Source organism: Tauraco erythrolophus, chromosome 6, assembly GCF_009769465.1.
Source record: "Tauraco erythrolophus isolate bTauEry1 chromosome 6, bTauEry1.pri, whole genome shotgun sequence".
NCBI classification, from domain to species: Eukaryota; Metazoa; Chordata; class Aves; order Musophagiformes; family Musophagidae; genus Tauraco; species Tauraco erythrolophus.
In genome coordinates, this window is record NC_141470.1 from 11963579 (window position 1) to 11987895 (window position 24317).

General features: G+C 42.7%; 1 protein-coding gene across 2 annotated transcripts; it reads left to right on the forward strand.

Moving 5' to 3' along the window:
• Window positions 1-1706: 1706 nt before the first annotated feature.
• On the forward strand, window positions 1707-22950 carry SPTY2D1 (SPT2 chromatin protein domain containing 1). 2 transcript variants are annotated; one of them, XR_015222212.1, is made up of 6 exons: window positions 1707-1807; window positions 13355-13469; window positions 14855-16516; window positions 17329-17482; window positions 17818-17989; window positions 18155-18190. XR_015222212.1 is itself a non-coding variant. In XM_086613651.1 (6 exons), exons 1-6 carry the CDS (start codon window positions 1748-1750, stop codon window positions 18977-18979), a joined length of 2166 nt encoding a protein of 721 aa, XP_086469777.1. In that variant the 5' UTR covers window positions 1707-1747; the 3' UTR covers window positions 18980-22950. The 2 variants fall into 2 exon arrangements, 1 of the variants encoding a protein (XP_086469777.1); XM_086613651.1 differs by lacking the exon at window positions 17818-17989 and adding an exon at window positions 18883-22950 and having other exon boundaries at window positions 18155-18232.
• The last annotated feature ends 1367 nt before the right edge of the window (window positions 22951-24317 follow it).

The following is a 24317-nucleotide window of genomic DNA, read 5'->3' on the forward strand; positions in this document are numbered from 1 at the left end:
AACCACTCACTGCCTGCGAGGGGGTACTGACCAGAAAGTCTTAAAATTAAAAAACTAATTAAGCCAAAAATTTAAAGAAAGTAATAATATAAAGAGGGCGGAAACCAGAAGAGGTGATCTGAGTCAGAATTACAAAGTCAGTGCAGTGTCTTATGGAGATGAGAATTAAAAGGGGAAGACAGAGAAAGATTAAGTTCTTACAGGACAAGGGATTAAATTAGGACTGTGGCCCAAGAGAAAGCAGTGGGAGATCAGGAGTGCCTACTCTGCACAGAGCAATGTCATGCAGATACACCAGAGCAAGCATTACAGAAACCACTTCACATCTCCTGTAGTTCAGGAACTACAAAAGCCCTGCAGTTAACTGGTGTGGTGTCTCACTCAAATAAATCGTCCTGTTCCTCCCCTCAGTTAGGGCCACACTGGGAGTCTTTACGGCAGGCTGCAACACGGCTGATGGCTACACCAGAAACTGAATTCACATACGGAAAATAATAAAGTGAGGGCAGCAAAGAGGCAAAGGGAGACTGGAAAAGGCAGAAAGATGGAGGAACTGAAAGCGAAGAGTGGTGAAGTAATAGCAATGTTAAAGAAGAATTTATGTTAAAGAAGGATAAAATGGAGGAAAAAAGCTTCCTTTCAGTGCCCAGGTTTCTATGAGCAGCAGTGTGTAGCAGACGAATTTTTGTGAGATGGATCTCGGATAACAGTAATAGGAAAAGAGCCGACAACCGAGTCTTTGGTCAGCTGTTGCTCTTGCACAATTTTCTGGGTTGCCAGAGACTTGGAAAAGTATTCGCACACACACACAGAGCATTTTGTTCAGCCGCTCCGAATGCCAGCGTTGCTCCTGGGGCGGTATTCCTGCAGCCAGGAGCGCACTGCTGCTGTTCACTGTGGCATCCCTAGAAGCCAAGTCCCGTTTTTCAAGCCTCGGTAAGCCGCGACCGCTGCAGACACTCGATAGTGTTCCTCCTCCGTTCTGGGATTTCTGCTTGGCCGCCGTCCCTCGGCAGCCGACCCGGCGGCGGGAGCAGACCCCCCAGCGCTCGCCGGGAATGCGAGAGGGACGGGGGCAGGTGTCGGGGAGCGCCTCGCCCCGCGCACCTTTTCCCCTTCAGAGCCCCACAGACCGCACCGCCACCGGCACGGCAAGCGCTCCTATTAAAGGCGAAGAAAAAAAAAAAAAAAAAAAAAAAAAGAGTAGCAATTTATTTGATTTATTGCCGCGTCCCCGTGCCAGAGCCGGGGGCTGATCGGGCGTTTCTCCAGGTGCAACTGCGGTGCGCAGCGGCGCGCAGCGGCCCCATCCCGGGCAGCGGCCCCATCCCGGGCAGCGGCCTCATCCCGGGCAGCGGCCCCGCCGCGGCGCAGCGCAGCTGCTGGCGGAGGGCTCCGCGGAGGGCGGGGCGGCCCCGCCGGCCCTTATTACGCCGCGCCCGCCACGTCCCGGGGCCCCGCTGCTTCCCGGGGCTCCACGCCAGGCGCCGCCACCGTCCGAGGCACGGCTGCGCCCCTCCCCCAGCCGCCCTGTTTCCCGAGGCGAGGCGCTCGTCACAGCGGAAGTGACGCGCGCGCGGTGTGACGCCGGCGCGAGGCGAGGTGATATAAAGGGTAGGCGGGGGCGGCCGGAAGTGAGCGGGGCCGAGCGGTGCGGCGGGGCGGGCGGGCGGTCGAGCGGCGTCGCCTCTGCCGGGCGCGGGGAGGAGCGGGGCGGCTGCCTCAGCCCCGCGTCGCTGAGCCGGCCATGGATTTCCGCAATATTCTCGTGATGGCCTCGGAGCAGCAGGGGCTGAACTCGGTGCCGGTGAGCTCGGGGAGGGGGCGAGAAGCGTCAGGCCGGGCACGGTGACTGGGGCGGCGGCGCCCCCGGCTGTCCGCGCTCCAGTGGCCCCCGGGGAGGCGGTTCCTGGCGGCTCGGGGACGGGCCGGGTCGTGCGGGCGTCCCGCGCTCCCCTCGCGGGGCGCCGAGGGTCTCGCTTGGGCCTCGCCGCGGCCTCCGCCTGGGAGCCCGCCCCGGGGAGCCGGCCTAGGGGCCCGGCTGGCACCCGCCGAGCCCGGCTGGACGGGCCTTTCGCCTCGCCGCCCGGAGGGACTCGCATCTGGGGGCCGGAGAAGTGTCTGTGTGCCGGGGGGGCGGAGCGGGGCTCCTTCTGTCAACAGGTCTCGAGACGCTCGGAGTTGGGAAGGGGCGGCCGGGGTCTGCGCCTTCTGGTCGCCGAAAATATCGGAATCCCGAGAGCAAAAGCGGTGGTGCGGGAGAAGGCAGTGGTTGTGGTTAGAAGTCGGATAAATCGTTATGTTTGCTCCGAAAACAGGAGTCTGCCACGTCTCAAATGCGGGTCGGAGACAAAGAATGACAAGTTTGGGATGAATGTGCTGCCTTGTCCAGTACCTTTGTATTCATTGCTAAGGAATAGCCTGCAACAACTGTATGGGCATGGCTGGTGAAAAGCGTTTGGTTTGTTGCTAATATTATTCTGAAGTCTGTATTACAGCAATTTGTATTTTAACTCCAGCTATTGGTTTTACATTGATTCAGTATGAAATAACCCACTTATTTGGCCGAATGAAGCTTGGCAGCAGGAAGGGCCTGTGGCCTTCTGGTACATTAGTATACGGGGTTTCATTCCTTTGGCAGGACACAAATTATAAGTCGTGTACTTACTCAGATAAAAAATGTTTTCTCTTTGGTAGCCACTAGCTAGGGAAGCACTCTTTCTGTTTTTCCGAGTGCCAGAGTTCTGTGTGTCTATGATTAGCTCCTTTAAACCAGTGTAAATGAGAGAGAGGTAGCAGTTTTTAGCATAAACTATATGAACACCAGAAAAAACATACTCTTTAGTTCTCACACTGCTGAAACAGAGACGCTTTAGAATTGAGAGATTCTCAGTCTCTCTGTGTTGGTAGTAAAACTTTGATAATGGTCACTAATATTGTGAACAGCTGATAATAGGGACCAGCCGTACAGTAGATACGTGTAATTTGTCAGGTTGTGTTTTTAAAATCTTATATAATGTACTCTTTGATACTTAGCCTGATTTAGTTTGTCTCATACTCTACATAGAAACATGGTTTGTAACATAAATGAAATGCCTGGTTTATGACTCTTAAACTCTTCTGCTAAATTGTTACTGGGTTGTTGTAGTTCTTACTTTAGATGTTTAAAGCTTCTTTTTACTTTCTTGGTTTTCTCATCCAGCTGTGTTCACTATTGCAGATGTAGTGGTGGAGGGGGGCAGTCTGACTTGTGCAGTACATGAGGGGTTTGTTACCCTTTTTAGAAAAGGCAGGATTAGGATTTGCTTACCTGATTAACTCATGGAGTGAGAGTGCAATTCAATCCATAGCTGAAGCAGTTTGGTTTCCTGCTGTTCTAATGCGTTAGTGGTGCAGCTTTTACCTGAAAAGATGGCTTTAGTCTCTGAGCAAAAGTGGAGCTGTACTTGGCACCACTTGAGAACATCTGCAGCTGTTAGGCTTCCAAAGAGGGCCTTTGGAGGTTTTCTGATCAACAGGCGTCAAAGTAACCAGTACATGAAATATGCTCATAGAAGAGGAATATAATTAATCTTAAATATTTTTGATTGAAAATACCATACAGACTAATTGCAAAACTTACTGGTATGTAAAGTTAAAGAGTTTTCCAGAAATGTTAGCTCCTGCATTATGATCAGCATATCCCCCGAATTTCCCTTTGAGGAGTTTATTTTAAACTTTACAGTGCACTAAATGAAATATTCCACACCTGTTGTCATGAAAAATAGTAACATGCACAAGTGGTGTATATAAATCATAAGTAGAAACCATAGAAAAACTGTTTAAGACACAGTGTGGCCTTGTATCATAAGAGGGACCTGCATAAAACAGATGTTGCATCATGTCCCTGTACAAAGGGATCTGCTTGTTCATCTCCCTATGGAAATCCAGATTCAAAGGGAACATTGCTGAAATCAGCCTTTCAGTGCCCTATTAGCTGCATCAGGTTTTGTTTCTAAATAAAACAGTACATATGTGAGCTAGCATGTAAGCTACTAATGTGGTGTTAATGGTTTTCATAGCAGTTGCTGAAAAGAGCCTGTGTTCTATAGGGGCATCGGTACTGTGTGTGTACATAGCTTCTTACATATGTCCATGTTAGCTGTTCATTAAATTTCCAGTGTGGTCTTGAGATTAGACATGATACCAGTTATGAGATTTAATGTTGATTCCAGTAAGATTTAAATCCTTACTATGTAACTCTTTCTCTTTTTGGTGAAATTGGTATAATCTGGTATGTCACAAAAGTGTTATGTGACATAATGGATGTGGTCAAGTGCTTTGAGTGTTTGTGTGGAAGATATTCTTAAAAGTATGAAATGGTATTGCAGGTTTTTTAAACAACACTGAGCATAGTTGGAACCAAGTCATTCTTCTATTTCACCTTGTTTCTGTTGTCATTAATAATTTATTAGAAATGATCTCACATAGCTCCCTGCTCCTTTTAACTGGGTGTTTGCAACACAATCCTTGGTGAACAGAACTTAGAAAAAAATCCGATGCAGAATAGCATTTAACCAGGCAGAGGTGACCCAAAACTGAAACAGCTTTTCATCCACGTCAGCACTTGCTGAAGTCTCATTTGGAGTCGGACTGATAACATAGTGAGTATGAATCGTTAGAAAATAGCTGCCGGTAAAGCTGACAAATACCTGTAGCTACCAGAAATTAAGTCTTTGGGAAGTAAAACCGTAGCAAAATCCCAGAGTTGGTTCAGAGGGCCCTGTGTGTTGCGGAGCCTGCCCACGAAACTGATCTGCAAACTGTTGAATGTTTGCTCATAGGCAGGAGAAGCCCTGCAAGAGCCATATGGAGAATGGCTGTGAAGTGTGTGTTGCTGTCGTAGGATCAGACCCCTGTTTGATTGGTGTGCATGCATTTAAGGGGTTAAAACTTGTCTCAAAACAGGACTTAGAAATGCTTTGTATTGTATCAGCATCGGTGGGAGGAGGACTGTACGGTGCGCAATGTGAAAAGTCGGCAAGGCGTGAGGAGGGTGTTTACTCTCAACTTGACTGAACTTGGTAGGTAAGTTCCAGGTTCTTGCAAGCACTGACTAAAACGTGTAAACCTTTCAGCCTTTCCTATTCCTGGTCTCCTTTTGCATAAGCAGAAGACAATGAGGATCACAATGCCACTACCTAAATGAAAGAATAAAGTATGCTTTTAAAATTATTTTTTTCTACTGTGTGAAGCAACATTTAGCAGAAGAAGCCTCTGCATTTTTTCAGCTAATGGTTCAGCTTGAGTGTTGTGACAGCAGTTGCAAAATCTTAAAATTATTTTAGCTTTTTTAGGAGTGAAATGTATGTTTTGGGGAGATGAGAACAGTATGAACTGATAGTTTAAATGCTCTTACCCGTAAAGCCTTTCTCTTGGCAGGGATTGTTAGAACCTGAAGAGAAATCAAACAAATTTAAGCATGCTTGGTAACTACTGTTTACTTTGTCACAACTAAATCTTGCTAACAGTAGTTGAGAAAGCATTGTGTGTGCATATTCTAAGAAAGTCTAACTGTGAGCTGCTGGTAACCTCAGTGTGGTGTCTGCAGGGTGGACAGTGATAAGACTGTAGCAGAGGCCTTGGAAGTACCAGCACAGGATAGCAGAGGCCCCTGGGCTGATAACACAAACGACTACTTACCAGTTTGGAAAGGGGCCTTTTGAGGAACCAGTATTAGGGCACTGCGAGAGGAGTGACATTGCGAACGAGGATGTGGGGTGGTGGATGCACTGTTAGGTTAGTGATGTTATCGGTGAGTTGTACTGTGAAGACTATTTAGGGGAAAACAGGGACTTCCCATTGGCGAAGGCTGTGTCCTGCTGAGTGGTAAGGAGGAACAGGGAAAGTGTTGTAACATTGTACAGGGGTCACAACTTGTTAGTGAAAAACAAGCAAACAAAAAACCCCCACACTGTGAGAACCTCTGCAAGTTTTCCGTGCTGGATACCACAAGTGGAATTTTCTTTACATGGTGTGTGTGAGGCCACAGCAAAAATGATGAGTTGCACAGGTGCTCTGATAATGAGGTTTGACAGAATTGATCACTCATTGCTACCTGTGTAAATACTGATCATCATGAAAGGCAGTGCTACTTCTCCTGCTTGTGTCTGGGTGTAGTGTTTGGTCTAGACCTTTTGGGGCTCCATTTGGATGCCACAACGTTTACAATAATTTTATAAAGTCTGTTTTACAGTCTGAGATTTGGTGCTTGAATGCTGATACCAAAACAGCTGCAGCTGTATCAGGATCGTGTGCCATCTTTTAAAGAAAGTCAGTGACTTAAGAGCAAAACCTTGGTTGCAGATTACACAGTTGAACTTGTGACCTGGAGCTTGCCTGCTGGCCAAGGCTGGCTACTAGACACTGATGCTCTGTGTTTAAGGGATGGAAGACTTATATGTATATAAACTGTACTTGATGGATATCTCCCACAAGTCAGTATGCATGTGTGTGAATGCATTGGCACATACAGCCTGGTGGGATTTTTTATTTCCCATATTAATACCAGTCTTTTTTAATTCATCTTTGTTTTGAGGTACATGTTCAGAGAAGAATCTGCTGCTTTGTCAGCCGTGTAACTTTGTATGCGACATAGCCCGCTGAAACAGTTTATCCTGACTGTAGATGGAAAACAAATAAGATTTTGCGCTGTAATGGGCTTTGCACTGTAGTCTTAAAGTAGCATGGGTCAGATTCAGGGAGAGCCAGTTAGAGTAGGTAGTTATGGCAAGGTTTGCAGGGATGAAGGTAAAAAATGAGAAACTTTAGGAGAAGTACTACTCGCTGGTGGCAAAAGACCTGTTCCTTCTTCAGGGTACACCATTGAAGAAAGGCACTTCCACAGACTTTTTCCTTTGAGTAAAGCAGTGTCTGTTTTGTGTATCTCAGTGATATTTTGTTAGTTTGTCACTAGGTTCTACCCAGAGAGATAATAAGTGTTTACAGCTTGAGTAGTGCAGTGTTCTGGGAACAGCGTGACCTGCTGTCTCCTAAAGGCTAAACATTCCTGTGTTTCTCTGTTGATTTAACCAAGTTGGTGATAGCTATAAAAAGCCAGAATAACATGGCTGCTGCTTGAATGATAAAGTAGTGACATGCCCCAGCTTATTTTGTCTGGTTTACCTGGAGTCTGATGCACATTCATTTGCAGGAAGTAAAACACTTTATCGGTGCTTGTGGAACATGAGTGTGGTTCAGTGCTTTTAAAAAGACTGAACTTAAGCTGGTTATTTTATGCTGTTTCTAAATGAAGGTGAACAAAATTGTTATCAACAATAGTAGTGATTCACAGTATAGAAAATGGGAATTCATTTGTGAATTGTTTAGCTATGTGTTCAGTTGTTAGATAACATCAAGAAATGTTGCTGAAAGGAAGGCTTTTAAACCTTGCACAATTTGCCACATCAGTGGCAGTGAGAAAACAGCGTGTCTGTCAAGCTGCTTTGCAAACCTGCTCCTGGATAGGACTGTTGGTTGCAGTGCAGCAAAACAAAGCCTGAAAACTGCTTCCCCATCACTTTAATTCTTTATAAGGCTTCCTAACAGGACAGATCAATCTACGTTTGTCTCTGCTGTTTAGCAGTTTTGAAAGGTGCTCCTTAGGCCTAAAACTCTTTCAGAATCATAGAATCATTTAAGTTGGATCAAATCCAATGTATCCTCTGTTTTGAAAGTGCTCTGTTTTGTCTGTTTTTAAAAACTGTGTAGACATTGAGTTATTAAAACAAGTTTTGGCAAGTTAGGTTACCAATGGCAAATCATGAAATGTTTAGCTTTGAGAGTAAGACAATTTATGTAGACATTATACTACAGAGCAGTATAGTTTAGTTCCTAAGGTACTAATTTGCTTCAGCATTTTTCTGAAAGGATTTTTGCTGATAGTGTGTGAATTGGTTTGCTTCTCTCTGATTTAGGTGGAGCATGCCAGATTACTTTGGGCCACTGAGTCATGGGCTACGTTTGAGCAAAAATTGAGAGGCAGTACTGCATTGTGGTTCAGGTTTCCTGTACAGTTAGATCTTGGAATGCTTTTGGTGTAAACACTGCAAAAGTTGAAGAGGGAAGGACCTCAGCTTCCCAGAAGACAGGGGTCCAGCTTCAGCTGTCGTCTTATCCTTCAAATAGAATTGATCATCATAGCTAGGACTAACTATTTCAGTTGTAAGTACCAAAAGTCGTTCAGAGTTAGAGCTTCTCCAAGTGACAAGGATTTACAAAATAAGTTCTCAGATTGTGATAAACTCTCTTGTACAGAGGTGAATCTTGGTAAACGAGTGTCATGGGTTAGGCTGCTCCGTCAACCAAACCCTACACAGTCGCTCACTCCCCCACCCCAGGGATGAGGGAGAGAATCAAAGAAGAAAAAAAAGAGACCGTAGGTTTAGATAAGAACAATTTACTACTACCGCTACCAATGTATATATGTACAGATATGTACAAGGATAAATATATACAAACGAGTGATGTACGGTGTAATTGCTCACCACCCCTTGACCGAGGCCTGTCTTGTCACGAAGCTGCAATCCCGAAACGGATAAAACTTGATAACGCAATGCCGGATGAACAGGAGGCCTCGAGACAGAGCAAGAGAGAGAGAAAGCACTCAGAGTCCGAAAGTGAGAGTCCCAGAAGGGCAAAAAGCCCTTCTTTCCAGCTGACCCTCACTTTTATACTGGGCATGATGCTGCATGATATGGAATACTAATTGGCCAGTTTGGCCCTCAATCTTAAGTCCAAGTACAAATTGTGAGGAGAGTTGTGGACCCCTTGTCCGGGCCATGCTCCCCCCTTATCCTGTTGTGCTCCTGCACACTGGCAAGAACACTGCAAGCTGAAAAGTCCTTGAGACCTCAGTGCCAACTACAAACATCAGCTTGCTATCAACATTCTTCTCAGAGCGAGCCTCTGAGTAAAACCAAAACACGGAGCTCTTCTAGCTGCTAAAAAAAAGAGCTGACTCTGTCCCAGCTAAAACCAGGACAATGAGCTTGACTGTGACGGGTCTTTAATGTGACGAGACATGTCAGGTTTTACACCACCTTTGTACATTGCAGGAGTACCTTCATAACTTTGTTTTAGTTGTTTCAGAAATTACTAAGGGCAACTTTAAAATGGCTGTTATTGTAGCTGTCCTTCTTGGAGCCAGTTTTGGCTGCGTTTTAGAAATGAGTGTCTGAACCTTGCTGCTTAGTGTGTGTATATACAAGATAATGTATAGGTCTGCATGTTAGTAATTAAAGTAATCCAAGGATCTATTCTTGTGCTGCTGTTTCAATGAATTGGAGATAAGAATGAAGGTTTCCATTACACAGTACTGAAATCTATACAAAATTACGCTACTAGCTTGCCTCATTGCTTCTAAGACATTTGTGTGCAGGTATCTTCACCAGGTATTTTGATTTAATTTTTTTAGTTCAGTTTCATAAGGCTGTCGTGGTCTAGCCCAGCTGGCAGTTAAGCCACCATGAGGTCAGTCACTCACTCCTTCCCCTCAGTGAGGTGGAGGGGAGGAAAGTGTAACAAAAGGCCTGAGGGTCGAGATAAGAACAGGGAGAGATCACCCACCAACCATGGCCCTCAGCAAAATGGACTCAGTTTGGGGACAAAACAGTTCCTTAAGGGCTCATTCAGAGAGGATAACAAGAAACAAAGCCAAATCTCAAAAAACACTTTCCCCCACTGCTCCCTTCTTCCCCAGCTGTGCAGGGGGACAGGGAATGGGGGAGTGCAGGTCAGTTCATCACATGTTTCTGCTGCTCTTTTCTTAAAGGAGGAGGAATCCTTATGTTCTTTTTTGCTGCTCCAGTGGATCCCCTCCTCACAGGACAGTCCACAGACTTCTCCAATGTGAGCCCTTCCCGCAGGATGCAATCCTTACCCATCAGATTGCTCCAGCGCAGGCTTCTTCCCCACAGAGTCACAGCTTCTTAGGGAGCTGCCACTCACTCTGGCATGGGGTTCTCCATGGGCTTCAGATGTCTTTCCACCTCGTCATCAGCCTCCAGAAGCTCACGGAGACCATTCTCTGCGACCTCCTTCAGGCACAAGCATCTCTGCTCCAGTGTGGGCTTCTCCACAGGCTGCAGGTGGATCTCTGCTCCACTGTAAATCTCCACAGGTGGCAGGGGAGCTGCTACTGTCTCACCACAGGTTGTAGGGAAATCTCAGCTCTGGCACACCTTCTCCTGCTCCATCTTCACTGTCCTTGGTGTCTGCGTGGCCATTTCGGGTCTCATTTCTCTCTGCTGCAGCTGTCCCAGGCCTGATGAACCTTGGTTACGGCAGTGCAGCATGGGCAGTGCCTGGATGGGGAGACAGCCCCTGCCTCCCCCCTATCTCCAGTGGAGGTCCAGCCCCTGTTTGGGCTCCTTTGTCTCTGTCTTAAATAGGGCATTCACAGAGACACTGATGGACTTGGCCCTGGCCTGAGGGGATGGAGGGTCTGACCTGGCCAGAGGCGGGTCCAATGGGTTTTGGAGCTGGGGAAGCTTTTCACAGCTACTTACAGGGGCCACTTCTGCAGCCCCTCCTGTAAACCCAGCACAAGGCTATATGAGGATTGGAAGGTATTTATGAGAATACGGACTTACGTGGCTTTTTTAATTAGTGATACTGGCTTTATTTGAGACCATATTTCACAGCTCTTTCATTGGTGAAGATCTTAACTTGCCATGTGGAAGACCTTGGTTTAGGTTTTCATCTATTAGTTTACTACTGGAATTAAAAAAACCACAAACCAAACAACCCAAACCTCTCAAACATCAAATAGAGTTGTTTTTTTCCTGAACATATTCCATCTGCTTCTGGGTTTAACTGACTTCTGTTGTATTTATTGTTCCAAGTGTCTGTGTCCTTCTCATTGCTTTGTTTTTCTTTAGTCTGTGGGAAAAAGATCAAAGTCTTTGTTTCTTTCCATTTTATCTTTCTAAAGCCCAATCTGGTGATTGGTATATTTTTGAAAGGTAATGTCTGAACAGGTGTAGCACACTAGTGCAAGTGTTTGTTATAGATCCCAGTAAGAAAGGCACTTGGACTCTTAACGTCTCCAATAAATGTTATTTTAATCAGTAACGAGAAGGAAAAAAGTGGATAGCATAGGTAACTTTACCTCTGCTCAGCTGCTGGAACCCTGAATTGTACAGCACTGAACAGACATCTAGGCATGGCAAGCAGTGGAAATCCTCTCTGTGGTAAGGATGGCCGGCATTGTAGTTTTTAGAGCTTTTGTAGGATGTTCTTGGAAGTAAACAGCTCTATTGATAACACACTTTCCCTGCCAAGCAAAAGGATGTTCTACGAAAACATGCTGCTTCACCTCAAGATATGATGAGACATAGAATCATAGAATGGTTTAGGTTGGGAGAGACCTTTAAATGTCATCTACTCTGACCCTTCTGCAAAAAACAGGGCACACCTTCAACTAGATCCAGTTGCTCAGACTCCCGTCCACCCTGACCTTGAATGTTTCCAGGGTTGGGGTATCTACACCCTCTCGGGGCAACCTCCCTCAGTCTTTCACCACTCTCATCGTAAAAAGTTTCTTCCTTATATCTACTCTGAATCTACCCTCTTTTAGTCTAAAACCATTACCCCTTGGCCCGTCGCTACAGGCCCTACTAAAAAGTTTGTCCCCATCTTTCTTATAAGTGCCCTTTAACTATTGAAAGGGTGCAGTAGCCTTTTCTTCTCCAGGCAAATTACACCAGATGGAAGTGGTGCAATTTCCAGGCACCAAGTAGGGGCTGTGTATTCTGTCACAGTTAGTCTGGTCTCAAGTGATAAGTAGAGCAGAGTGCAGGCCTGCTCCTGTTCAGGCCAGCGGAACACTAACTCCTTGATGTACGGTAGTCTTCTGTTTAAGATCACTGCAGCAAGAACTAAAATAAGTGTCACTGGGCTTAGACTAACCTACTAATGATGCTGGTGAAGTCAGTTCCAACTTACTTTTGGAGTAATTCCATTTTTTGAGTTGATTTGTTTATTTTCACTGAATAAGATAACCTGAAACTGAAACAAGCATCCACAAAAAAGCTGGAAGCCCTAATGGACCTGTAAACCTGCAGTCTGGAAGTGAACAGACTTCAGCAGGTTGGGCTGTAGTCTGCTTTTGTCTCCTGCTTGACCAAAGACTAAGGCTCAACTGAAATATCTTTATTCCATTACTGATGCAGCTGTTGCCTTCCTTCTCAGTCCAGCACGTTTTATTCTTTTTTTTTGTTTTGGTTTCCCTACCTGTCTTCTGGTTTTCTGCTCATTCCTTTGGAAAGCTGAGTGCAGGCCTGTTGTGGATGAGCGGAATGCTCCTCACGCAAAAGAGAAGCAGCAATCTCTGTTATTGAGATAAAATAATAATTTGACAGAGTTCAATGAGTTTGATGGAATTTAACAAAATTTTCAGTGGTTTGACAAGGTTCAATAAGCTTGACAAGAATCACCTTATTAATTACTGCATGGAAGAAACCTACAAAGGAAAGCTGAGTTAGAATGATTCACACAGATCGGAGATGCAAAGAGTAAGGAGGACCCTCTTGTTGAGTCACGAGGTTCAGAGTGGACCCCTTTGCTTTTTAAACTCCTTTTGGAGCCTAGGTGTGGCTGGATCCAATCTTAGTCTCAGACTTGGTCAGTCATTTATGTCTAATGGAATTGTCCATACAGTGTATATAATAATATTGAGTAGCTACATGGATTAGTAATGTTTCATAATATTAATTCAGCGTGCTGTCAGTCACTGAGGATCTGTTGTGGGTAAGGGATCTCTGCCTTGGGCAAGGAAGGATCCCTTCATCTCAGGCAAAGAATCTCTAACCTTGAGAGATGTCCTTGCTCATGGGGAGAGTCAGCTGGCACTCAGTCCAGCTGCAGTTCAGGGAGAGCTCAGGTTGGGCTCATCCTGTCAGTATTTACGGGGTGAAGTAGTTGGCTGCTAGGCGATAGTACAGACAAGATGGATGTCTTTGTTTTAGCTCTGGTATCTTCTTCTGTACTTTGGTTATCTTGCACTTTGGGTTTTGAAACCACCTTTCAAAATATTTTTCAAGACACCTTCACTCCCTGCGAGCCAGGGGCTTTCTAGCTCAGAAGTTCATTGCAAGGACTTGAGGCCTGTTGCTCCTTAGTCAGCCTGAACCCAAGTATGACTGGGAGTCAAGTGTATCCATCTTAGCTTCAGTGGGAATTTGTTGTTTGTGTATTCTCTACCATCTCTATGCCTAAAGTCAAGTACATGACTGTTAAGCAACTCTGCAGTTTTAAAAACTTGAAGATTTTTACATTTCTTAATTTTTCTGACATATTTCTTTGTTCTTTGCAGAAAAGGTACAGTTTGGCTGTTGGTCCTCCCAAAAAAGTTCCAAAAGTCAAGGGTGTAGAGTCTGCAGCAGTGCAAGCGTTTCTCAGACGGCAAGAAGAAGAAAAAAGAAAAAAAGGTAACAGTCAAAAATATTTCCTCTGGGAGACCTTCACTGACTTTTGAGTCTTTATCACCTTATTCAAAGCTCTTGCAGATACACATCTGTTTCTGGAATTTAAGCACATAAATGACGCTAAGGGAAAGCCAGGACTAAGGATAGACTAGGGATGCTTGCACACTTTCCTGAGGAGTCAAATATTAATCAGCTACACTACTGTTTGAGATCGAGAAGTAGTTAAGATGAAGAGATAGTGCAAGAAACCATCTGAACTTTAACTTACCTTGGAAAAGCTTTTTCTGTTTAAAAAAAAGTAAAAGTTCCTGTTGTTGTGTCTTAATCTAGTGTATCAAGACAGTCCAAATTTTAAATTTGCATGGCGGAGGCCTTGTTTGGGCTACAGTTTTTCCACTGTGTATTTCTTTTAAATAGTCTATAGAATGAACTAATACTGCATTGCTTCTGATGTTAATGTTTTGTTAAAGGTAACCAAATCTGATGGACTGTATGGCCCGGGATATTCCTCCTCCTGGGCCAGTCATGAGTGAGAATCCCATGTAGGCATTCATGCACTCACATGCCCTATAGTCACAGCCCTTGAAAACAGAATAACATAGGCAGGGGATGGTACCTTTACAGGCACCCACAGCACAAGTAGCCCAATCCATTTTCTAGGAATTTATGCTTTTCCTGAGACTTTCTGGCATTTGGCCCCCACTCCCTTGGTCTCTCCAGTATCTGGAGTTCAGACTTCTCATATTATTCACCAGCTAGTTCAGCCTGAATGTTGTCAGGAGATGACACATAGACTTAAGATAGAGAGCATACGTACGCAGAAAATAGCTAAACCCAGTTCAATAAGAATATAGGACAGGCTGTGGAGATGAGGCACAGACAAATGTAGCACTCAGGTGGCTGACTGCTTCTATCTCTCCCCTGCACCCCTCTACACACACTCAGCCTGTTTTCCAGTTCTTACACCTGTGATACTCTTTGATTCCCTCCCTTTCCTCATCTTTCCTTAAACATCTGATAGTAAATTCTGTATAGCTCAAAATTCTCTTGGCCAGTCTCAGAACTCCTTCTGTTACCCAGAGATCCTGTAAGTTCTGTAATTCTCCTTAGCTTGCATAGCATTCTGGAGAGCTGCTTCAGTTGAATCTTCTTAGTGGGTTTTGCAATAGCAGCATTTGACTTAATTGTTTGCCTTTGTTTGTTGGGAGTAGCTGATTCAGATGGGTTAGCTCTTGCCCTGTTGAGAGACCTATGATCCTTTCTGGTCCATTTTGAATAGCTGTTAGCCATATATCCCTAACTGCCGTCCTAAATGGTTTATCAGTTTGGAAGAAATGGAAATAAAAAGTAGTGCTTTTGCATAACTTTCTCCTGGTTTTCTTTGGCAGCACTGGAAGAAAGAAGAAAGAAAGAACAACTCTTGGCTAAACGTATTGAACTGAAACATGATAGAAAGGCAAGAGCTATGGCCTCACGAACAAAGGATAATTTTTATGGCTATAATGGCATTCCTGTTGAGGAGAAGCCTAAAAAGAGGAGAGCTTGTGAGAATGTCGCTCAGGCCCCAGGGGCTGAGTATGCAACAGAAGATGAAACTGAGCAACTCGAATACAATCAGACTGAATCTGAGCATGAGCAAGAAGAATATGAAGAGAAACCATCCAAAGTTGCAGTGAAACCAAAGGCGCCCCCCAAAAGTGCACCTGCACCTCTGAACTTTGCAGAGCTCTTAAGGCTTGCTGAAAAAAAACAATATGAACCAGTGGAAATAAAACCAGTGAAAAAGGTAGAAGAGAGACCCAGAACAGCAGAAGAATTGAGAGAGAGGGAGTATTTGGGACGCAAAAACAAAAGAGTAGAAATACGTAAGAAAAGTGAGAAAGAGATTAAGAATACAGGGATACCCAGTTCTTCAAAAAAAGTGACCTCTCAGAAGGAATCTGTAAATGCAAAACTTTTCAAAAGCTCAGTAGATAAACATTCCACACCAAAAGGCAGTCTGTCATCATCTATGAGTGGCACTGGTAAGAAATCCAAAGCACTGGTGCTAAGTGAAAAGCACTCACGGTCATCATCTTCCTCCAGGTTTGACCAAATGGAAAAAAACTCTCAAAACGGCTCCTTAAAAAGCTCTACTGGTAGCAGTCATAGTAAATTACCTGTCAATGGTACTGGAAAGTCTGGCTCAAGTTCTCATGTGCCACCCTCCAAACCAGTGGCCAATGGGGCTCAGAGGCTACCATCTGCTAAAGAATCCAGCCTGAAAAAGTCTGCCCATACAAAACCAGGAAATGCTGCAGCCCTCCAGCATGGAATCAACTCCAATGCAAAACGATCCGGCAGCAGCTTGGGAAAAGGTGGACCTGGACATCCAGGTGGTGGTTCAAGTGCAGGACCTGGGCGATCGAGCAGCGATTCTGGCATGGGACCTGGAAGGCCAGGAAGTGGCTTAAGCCCAGGACCTGGGCGGCTAGGCAGTGGCTCAGCCACAGGACCTGGAAGGCCAGGCAGCAGCTCAGGCCCAGGACCTGGGCGACTGGGTGGTGGCTCAAGCATGGGACCTGGAAGGCCAGCTGGCAGCTCAAGCACAGGACCTGGGCGACCAGGCAGCAGCTCAAGCGTGGGACTTAAGCGACCAGGCAGCAGCTTGGGCACTGGACCAGGAAGGCCAGGAGTCAGCACAAACCCAGGACCTGGGAAACCAGGCAGCAGCTTGGCAACAGGACCAGGAAGGCCAGGAATCGGTCCAAGCACAGGAGCCAAGCGACCAGGCAGCAGCTTGGCAACAGGACCAGGAAGGCCAGGAATCGGTCCAAGCACAGGACCTGGGCGACAAGGCAGCAGCTTGGGAGCAGGACCAGGAAGGCCAGGAATCGGTCCAAGCACAGGACCTGGGCGACCAGGCGGCAGCTTGGGAGCAACTGTAAAACCGAAGTGTACTGTTGTGTCGGAAACTATTTCTTCTAAGAACCTAGTTGCAAGACCTAGCAATGGACAGATGAATGGAATGAGATCTTTTCAAGGGCATAGACCTGTGTTTCATCCGCAAGGTATAAAACTCTAGAGCAAATAGTTTTTTCACTTATTTATTTTGTATTTTTTGTATACGGCTGAGTTGAGGTCACTGAGGGTCTTTGATAATTACAGATGCAAGTAGGAAGACTTGGACAAAATACCATATTTGCCTTTTACAAAGTATGTTTAACAGTAGAATGCTTTTTTTGCTGTACTACTTTTTATTTATTTTTACCTATGCTCATATTCCTTGAAATACAGGCCTGGGGCGTGAAGTATTACGCGAAAGAAAACTAAGCAGACTGGTGGATGTTGGTATGCTAATGCTGTTAGAAAGAAAAGAATCGAAGGACTCGCTTCCTGCATTGCTTAATTATGCTTAGTCTTTAAAATTTTCTAGTGTCTTAAATAATTAATGCTCAAAGTGAAACATGAAAATTAAAACCACACAGCAAACCTGTGACTGATATTTAAGTGTTTTGGCAAATTCCCCGTATCAGTAAGCAAGCAGGTCTAAAAATTTGTTTCTGAACAGGCACAAGCAGCGTGGACTCTTGCAAATAAGAGCCTGGAAAGCCCTGAACAAGACCATAGACTTTGTCTGGTAGTTTGCTCAGGATGCTGTTGGTGATACTGACATGTCATCTTCTATAGCACAGCTGAGAGGAGAGGTGTCCTTTTAGTGAGGTTCTGAGAATTGCTAGATAACTTGAGGCAGAAGTTTTCCCCATGGAAGCCCAGAGCTGTAAAATGGCTGTGCCCAAGGTAAAGCAAGGAGAAGTACTGTTAAAATAATGTTATATTAATGTTATTAATTAAGGATTGTTTTCACTCCCCTGTCCTTTAGGTCTTGGAAGACCACCGATTAGTTACAAGAGACAAATAGATGATGATGATGACGAATATGACTCTGAAATGGATGACTTCATTGAAGACGAAGGTGAACCCCAAGAAGAAATATCAAAACATATTCGGGAGATATTCGGCTATGACAGGAAGAGGTAAGAAAAATGTCAATTTTAAGGTATTGCAGAACAAGCAAGAGAACAACAGAAATTAACATAGTTCAACAAATGATGTTTTGGAAATGGTGGAAGTGCTGTTATCCAGAAATGGTTTTGCATTGCAGAAATTTAACAAGCATTAGAGCTGCTTCTGTGCAGAGGGACCTTGAATTTTCACACTGCCTGCTTTTCACACTGCCTGCCATGCTCTTCTGGGGAGCAGTAAAATTTGATGCAATAGGACATAGTTAGAAAACAACTTCTTCAATGTCTTGCCTGTATAATTCGTAGGAACTCTTCACTATTATTGAATGTTAAAATGCTTTCTACAGCAGTCTACAGTACTTGAGAATTCATCAGATGTAGCTGCCTGAATATGAACTGCTAAATGCAATACTGCTAGCTGTTCTGTAAGAGGATCTAACTTGATATGACCAGGAACTGCTGGAAAATGAAGGCTCTTATTTGGCTTATTGAAATACTTTGCTCTTGTCTGACCATAAGGTATAAGAAAGCAAGGATTTTAAAGCTTCTAACTTAGAATCTTTTAGAACGTTAAAATCTATGTATGGCAAGCTGATTATTCTTTTTAAAGAGATGTGAATTCATGACTCAGCTCTGCATTATCATGTTTTTTTAGTGTGCTGAAAACTAACATTTAATTTCCAGATACAAGGATGAAAGTGATTATGCCTTACGTTATATGGAGAGCAGCTGGAGAGAGCAACAGAAAGAAGAAGCTAGGAGGTATGCACGGGTGTAAACTCGGGTAGAAAGTTATTGTCCAAGTCATGGGGCTAAGTTAGAGTGGATATTTGCTAGAACATGCTGTATTAGCAGAGTCTCTTCGATGGGCCTGTTCACCATGGCAGCTAGATGGACTGAGGGTAGAGCAATGTTGTGCTTGTAGCTACCTGAGTGGTGCCTCAAGCCAGGAAGCTGCAACAAAAGCTTCTCTACTGTTTGACATCCATTGTCTCCCTTGCCAATGGAAAAGGTCTAGGTGGCTCTCAGAAATTGGTGAGTCAATCTTGCTGTGACTTGTATGTAAGAGTTACATTGGCAAGAATTGATGGATGTTTCAGCAGCTTCTTTACAGAAAAAAAAAGACCTTCTGTATTAAAATCAGGGTGTTTTCACTACCTTGATATTTTTTTCACAAAAGTCTTAAATATTTTTTCCATCAAAAGATTTGATTCTAATCTAATGATAAAATCTTTATTTCTTAAAGCTATATTATTGCTATTATTAAAGAAAACTTGTGGTTGTTGAACTGATCTAAAATTTCTGCTCAAATCAGCTGTAATTTTAGGATTGCTTTTCTTGGGGGAGGGGTAGAAGTCAAACTTCATGTTTCTTGAGTAGCAGTGCGTAAAGGATTTAATCTTATTTGGCAGCTTGAGACTCGGTGTTCAGGAGGACTTAGAGGAATTGAGACGGGAAGAAGAAGAATTAAAACGCAAGCGACAGTCTAAGAAGCTGAGGACACGTTAACTGACTTCTGGTGTTGACTTTGTTCATGTTTCTGCTACCCTCTGCTTCCATACATCTCTTACTCTACTTCAGTTTCCATTTGCTTGTTAGAGGGCAAAAGAATATTTAAAGGGATTAAAGTACTGAAAAGCAAGGCTTTAGTTTGACCTAAATAAGATATTTATTTTTAATACTTGCCAGGGTTGGCTTTTTATGAAGAAATTAATGCACTAATGCATATTATTCAGTGGAATAAAGTTAATAGATGTTTCCATTGATTAAACCAGTTCAAGATGCCAGCAGAAATATTGACTAGCTATGCACTGACTCAGAACTGTGTGGGCCCATATACCAATAAACCAATTTTACATTCACTTGAAAGAATGGAATAGCATTCTTGTTCCCTGATACTTCTTGAGACTTGGAGAAATTCCTACTCCGTCTCCGACTTGAGCCTCAAAGTATTGAAATTTCATCTTCCGTACAGAAGCAGCTTGGGTGTAGATTCAGCTGTTGCCACAGATGTTCAAAGCAATAAAGTGCTGTGTATTTTTTGATTTGAGGACCCATAAAAATAATTTGAACCTCTGTTTCTAAACAGAAAAGTGCATGTTGTTTGCAAACTGTACAGTTACAGATATGGCCAAAAGATTATGTTGGCTTTTGCTGTGTCGGGAATTTCAATGCCAATCTAATTCAGTGTGAAAAGTACACACCTTGAAAACAGGAATTTCTAGTGTTTGTATGTAACTTGTGCTTTTGGGCTCAAGCATACGCTTGGGAATTCTTTTCCTGCCCTGTAAATCTTCACATTTGTTTCACAGCTTCTGCTGCTTTTACAACTTGTGTATGGTGCACATGTTTTTTCTTGCATTAAACATCCGATGTGTTAAATTAATTAAAACGTGAAGCAGTCATTTATCTAATTAGTCTTACTATTTAGAAAGCAAATCAGAATTAAGTTCTGTTAGAATGTATTGCAGCTCTTCAATATTAACAGCTTCCTGTTAACTAGTTCATACTCGTGATCAATTTCATCAAACCAAAAATCTAAAATGTTATGTACAGCAGAAGAGTTAGTTCAGTTACTTACCCCAATGCCCATATTTGCACATTATTTCTAACTATGCACTTAAAGACTGTTTCTTTCAGTAACTGAATTTGTTTACAATCAGCACAGGGTTCATGTAAGTCTGCAGGAGTTGTACCGAGATTCTGAAGCTCAAATCTGGTGTTGCATCTGTTTTGATTTCCCCATGTTGCCCTTCAAAGCTCACCAGTATCACTACTCAGCCTTGCCTCAAGCTCCAGCCTTCCATTGATAGTACCTCTGGCTTCAACTGCTGAGGCTGTTGTTTTACTGCTAGAAGTACTTGGAAAAGTACAAAAAGGGCTTTGTGTGTTTGGGGGGTGGGGAAGTAAAGGGATAAAAAGGAAAAAATTAACTTACAGAAAAAACAACAAAGGAACTTTTCCTATCAGGGGGCTATTCTTAACAGTGCTGCTCCTAGGAAACAGTTCAGATAGCAACCTGTAAGGAACAATCTTGGAAGCTGCTGAAGTTTAAACATCTGACTCTTAATGTAAGAAAAAACAGATCTGCCTCTTTAGGATGTGTTCTGTCAATGGTGTAGCATTTCACTGCCTCAGTAAAACACTGACATGAGTAAGCTATTGGGATAGATTCTGTAAACTAATTCAGTATTAGCTGACAGGGAGCCCAGATGAAGACACCGTCATTGCTCCTCTGTATTTTAACTTTCTGTATTAACTAACAAAAAAACCTGTTTCTCAGTGTATGCACCTGAGACCGTGCGAGATAGTGTAACCTGACTGCTTGTCTAGAAGTGTGTTGTATTGACTGTGCTTCATGGGGACCATCTAAAATTTTCTGTTGTAGTTCTCAGAATTATCTATTCAAGACAATGAACACTGGGACCATAATCAAGTTACTGGGTTTCTTACTTTTTAAATTCTTTTTAGCTGCAGAAAGACTCTAGGTCTGTCAACCCAGACAGCTATATCAGCTATGAGCAACTTCCTGCCTGGTTGGGGGGGAAAAACGTCTCTTACGAAGCAAAAGAAACATATTAATTCAAAATTGGTTCAGTTGAGAGTTAAACCTGTGTTTCAGATAAATATAGGTTAAATAAAACCTGGTTATTTCACCACTTTCTGATTATTTAACCATGCAAGATCGGTTAAATTTCTTAATCTGTTATGCATTTTGTCATTTGTCTTTTAGATGGTGACTGGAATGTACTCTGCTAGCCTCCCTAAGACACTGTATAACTTTCTTCACGCAGTGATCATTGCTGAAATTTAGTCTGTTTCATATGAAAAATTATTCAAGGACACTTCTGTAATTTTACAGCCAAGAAGTACTTTCTCATAATTGGCATGGGATACTAATGGTTTCCAAACTTTGTACAAGTGTTTGGGTTTTAATGTGTTTGCATTTGCTGCGTATTTGTAAATTGGCTAGGAAGGAACAACTAAACTTTCGGGTTTTAATTCCTGACCTTGTATCCAAAAACATGTGTACTGTTTGCCAGATTAATACTGTTAATCTAATGAGAGTACTTCAGCACTTGTCCAAAGCGCATCTGAATTTGAGGTTAAGAAAAACTGGAAGAATGCTTGTATTGGTTCACAAGGATCTGATGTGAAGCTAATGACTTAATTGTGTTTAATGAAATTCTGGTTTGGTTTTTAGACTTTTAATTCACTGTTTGACAATGTGCCTTTTTTACTAAATTGTGTCAAAAAAAATAATGAATGTAGGAGTATAAAAAGGTTGGTTGGTTTCTGCGATCTCAGATTCCATATCCTTAAACCTGATGGTTTGAAATGACACACTTTTCATAAAACCCTTCCAGGTCTGGCTTTGATTGCACAATTACAGTAGCTACTTCTTTACTGTTAATGCTAAATCAAATGAAGGGCACTTTCTATCGATGACTACTTTTTGAAAATGTCTTGTATTTACACTTGAGCTGTATTTCACTTTACAGCGATGTCTTTTGGAGGCCAGGGTTTTGCATATCACAGGAAGCCTTAGTGTGCAACTCTGTGCTGTGCTTTAAAATAAAAAAAATCTTTCAAGAAGTATATGAGATCTCTATGGAAATCTGGATTTATTTTTGTGTAAAGCTCAAAATATTGTCCAGGAAAACTAATTTTCTATTTTTTTTGCATTTTGTAACATAATCTAGTAGCTGATGCATATTTCTAGATATAGCGTATTTCTAGAAGCTGATGCGTATTTCTAGATATAGCATATTTCTGGAGACCAAAACATGTCAGAAAATAAATATATGGAGAGATTGGTGTTTAAACTGTGATGAATGTACTTCTATTTATTTTGGTGAGTGGGTGTGATGCAATATTAAAGTGTTAGTGTGTAAATAAGGGTGCTTCTAGTTTTAGCCAATGATTTTTTTTTCTTTGGGGATATCATTTGTGCACAATGTCTTTTTACACAATGTGACAAATCAGGTTAAAAACTCGTACATAGCTTAACTGTTTTCTGGTGCTGCCAAGAAAGTGTATACTTTTGCACACACCAAATGCATATAAGTTTTGCAGAGTATGTATACAATAAATTACAGGCATTAAACACTTTACTGCTATTTCTCATTGGTTTACTTTATAGAAGATATTTCGAAATTCTTTTCTGCTTGTTTCCTCTGAGCTATCGCATACGACAGCGTTAGGCTGAATGTTCTCCAAGGATTACTCTCTTGCTGTCAAGCAGCCACCAAGAATATCTGAAAAATTAATGGAGTCACTTAAGTGTTCAGAAAATATCTGAAAATCATTGGTGTCTCCTGCAGTTTGTGACATAATATATATTTGAAGTCACATGTATTTTAGAATGATAATATACAGGAGTGTGCCAGCTGCCTTTAATCCCTTCCATTGAGTGTTGTGTTTCATCCTGCAATTTCATAAGCAGCGTCTTTCTCAGATTCTTTTATTTCCATGTAAAATCTGAACCTCCTTTATTGCTGTCTCCTATGGAACAGTTTACTGCTTGGATAGGTGGAGGGTAAATACCAGTGACTGTTGTGATCAGCTAGTGCTGCTACCTGCTTGGAAACAGCTAAATGAATACACATCAAAGCGAGCCCATCTCCCTTTCCTGTACAACAGCAATGCTTGCACACTCCTGTGCTTAAAAAATATATTTTTTTAAATCATATTGCAAATTAAGATTTAATCAGTGTTCTACAACTACCTTGTTTTGAAGGTATGAAGTCTTACCTTGTTTGGAATTACCTTGTATGGAATTCTCTTGAGATTTTTTAACTTGTCTTAATGGCTGTAATCAGTCAGTCATTTTTTCAAAGCAAGTATGTTCTATTCAGGTGGAGGATGATTCTGCTTTGAGTCATTATCCTGATCTAGCCAGTAAAGCTGTACTTCTCTGGAAGCAATAAAATTATTTTACTCAGGTTTGAAAAGAAAATAATTACAGGTTTCACTCATTTGAGGGCAGGGTTTTAGTCATAATTTATTTGAAATAACATTTTTAGTTCCACAAGTCAGAACTGCAGTTTAGCTGTCCCATAGATAGCCTTTTCTTCCCACTTGAAATGCTTATGGAAACACTTATTTATTTTTCCATGAGCCTAGGGATCCAAAAGCCTTTGATGTATCATGCTTGACGTACTTTGTGGGATGAAATTAAAGACAGAAGAGGTTCCTGAAGTAATGAAACATGTCGCCAGTTTACTCCTGACCTCTTTGTCCACAACTGATGAATGGGTTTGTTTTCTGGTACCATCTGATGCTTAATTTGCTTTGGGGATTTTCTCTGTTCAGTTCTTTGTGGGAGCCTTGGTTTTTACCGATATCCGTTTCCTGCACTGGCAAATTATAAATTTTTTGTGTGCTGGATGCAACTTCTGCCCAGTTTCTCAACATTCCTTAGTGGAGGAACGGCAAGTATCTGATGCCATCTCCTATCGTACTGTGTGTATGAAAGTTGTCAATTTAAAGAAAATCAAGAGCTTCAGTGTTTGGTTTTTTTCTTGTTAAAGGAATGGGATTTGATTCTGACTTGAAAAACACTTGAGTGTGGTGTTCCAGGTTTTATAGTGCACTCATAACTAGGAGAGCATACTTAGACACACATCAAGGGTAAAAGGATGTTTGTGGCTGCCTTACATGTACTTCTCAATGTTTTTAACCTTCTTTGTGGATTTCTTCCTGAGATAACTACTAGCTGCTTTGAATGATACAACTAAGGATATATGATGTTTGTTACCAATCTGTCCTCATCTCCCTATCACAATAATTCTCCTCCCTACCAGCTGCTTCCAGCTTTTGCATGAGTACTTTGTGGTCCCTCGAC

Excerpts from the sequence above, each read along its gene's own strand:
- SPTY2D1 (XM_086613651.1), top strand. The coding sequence starts at position 1,748 with ATGGATTTCCGCAATATTCTCGTGATGGCCTCGGAGCAGCAGGGGCTG. Across the intron at positions 1,808-13,354 it reads AGGGGCTGAACTCGGTGCCG|AAAAGGTACAGTTTGGCTGT; the intron begins GTGAGCTCGGGG and ends TGTTCTTTGCAG. Across the intron at positions 13,470-14,854 it reads AGAAGAAAAAAGAAAAAAAG|CACTGGAAGAAAGAAGAAAG; the intron begins GTAACAGTCAAA and ends TTTCTTTGGCAG.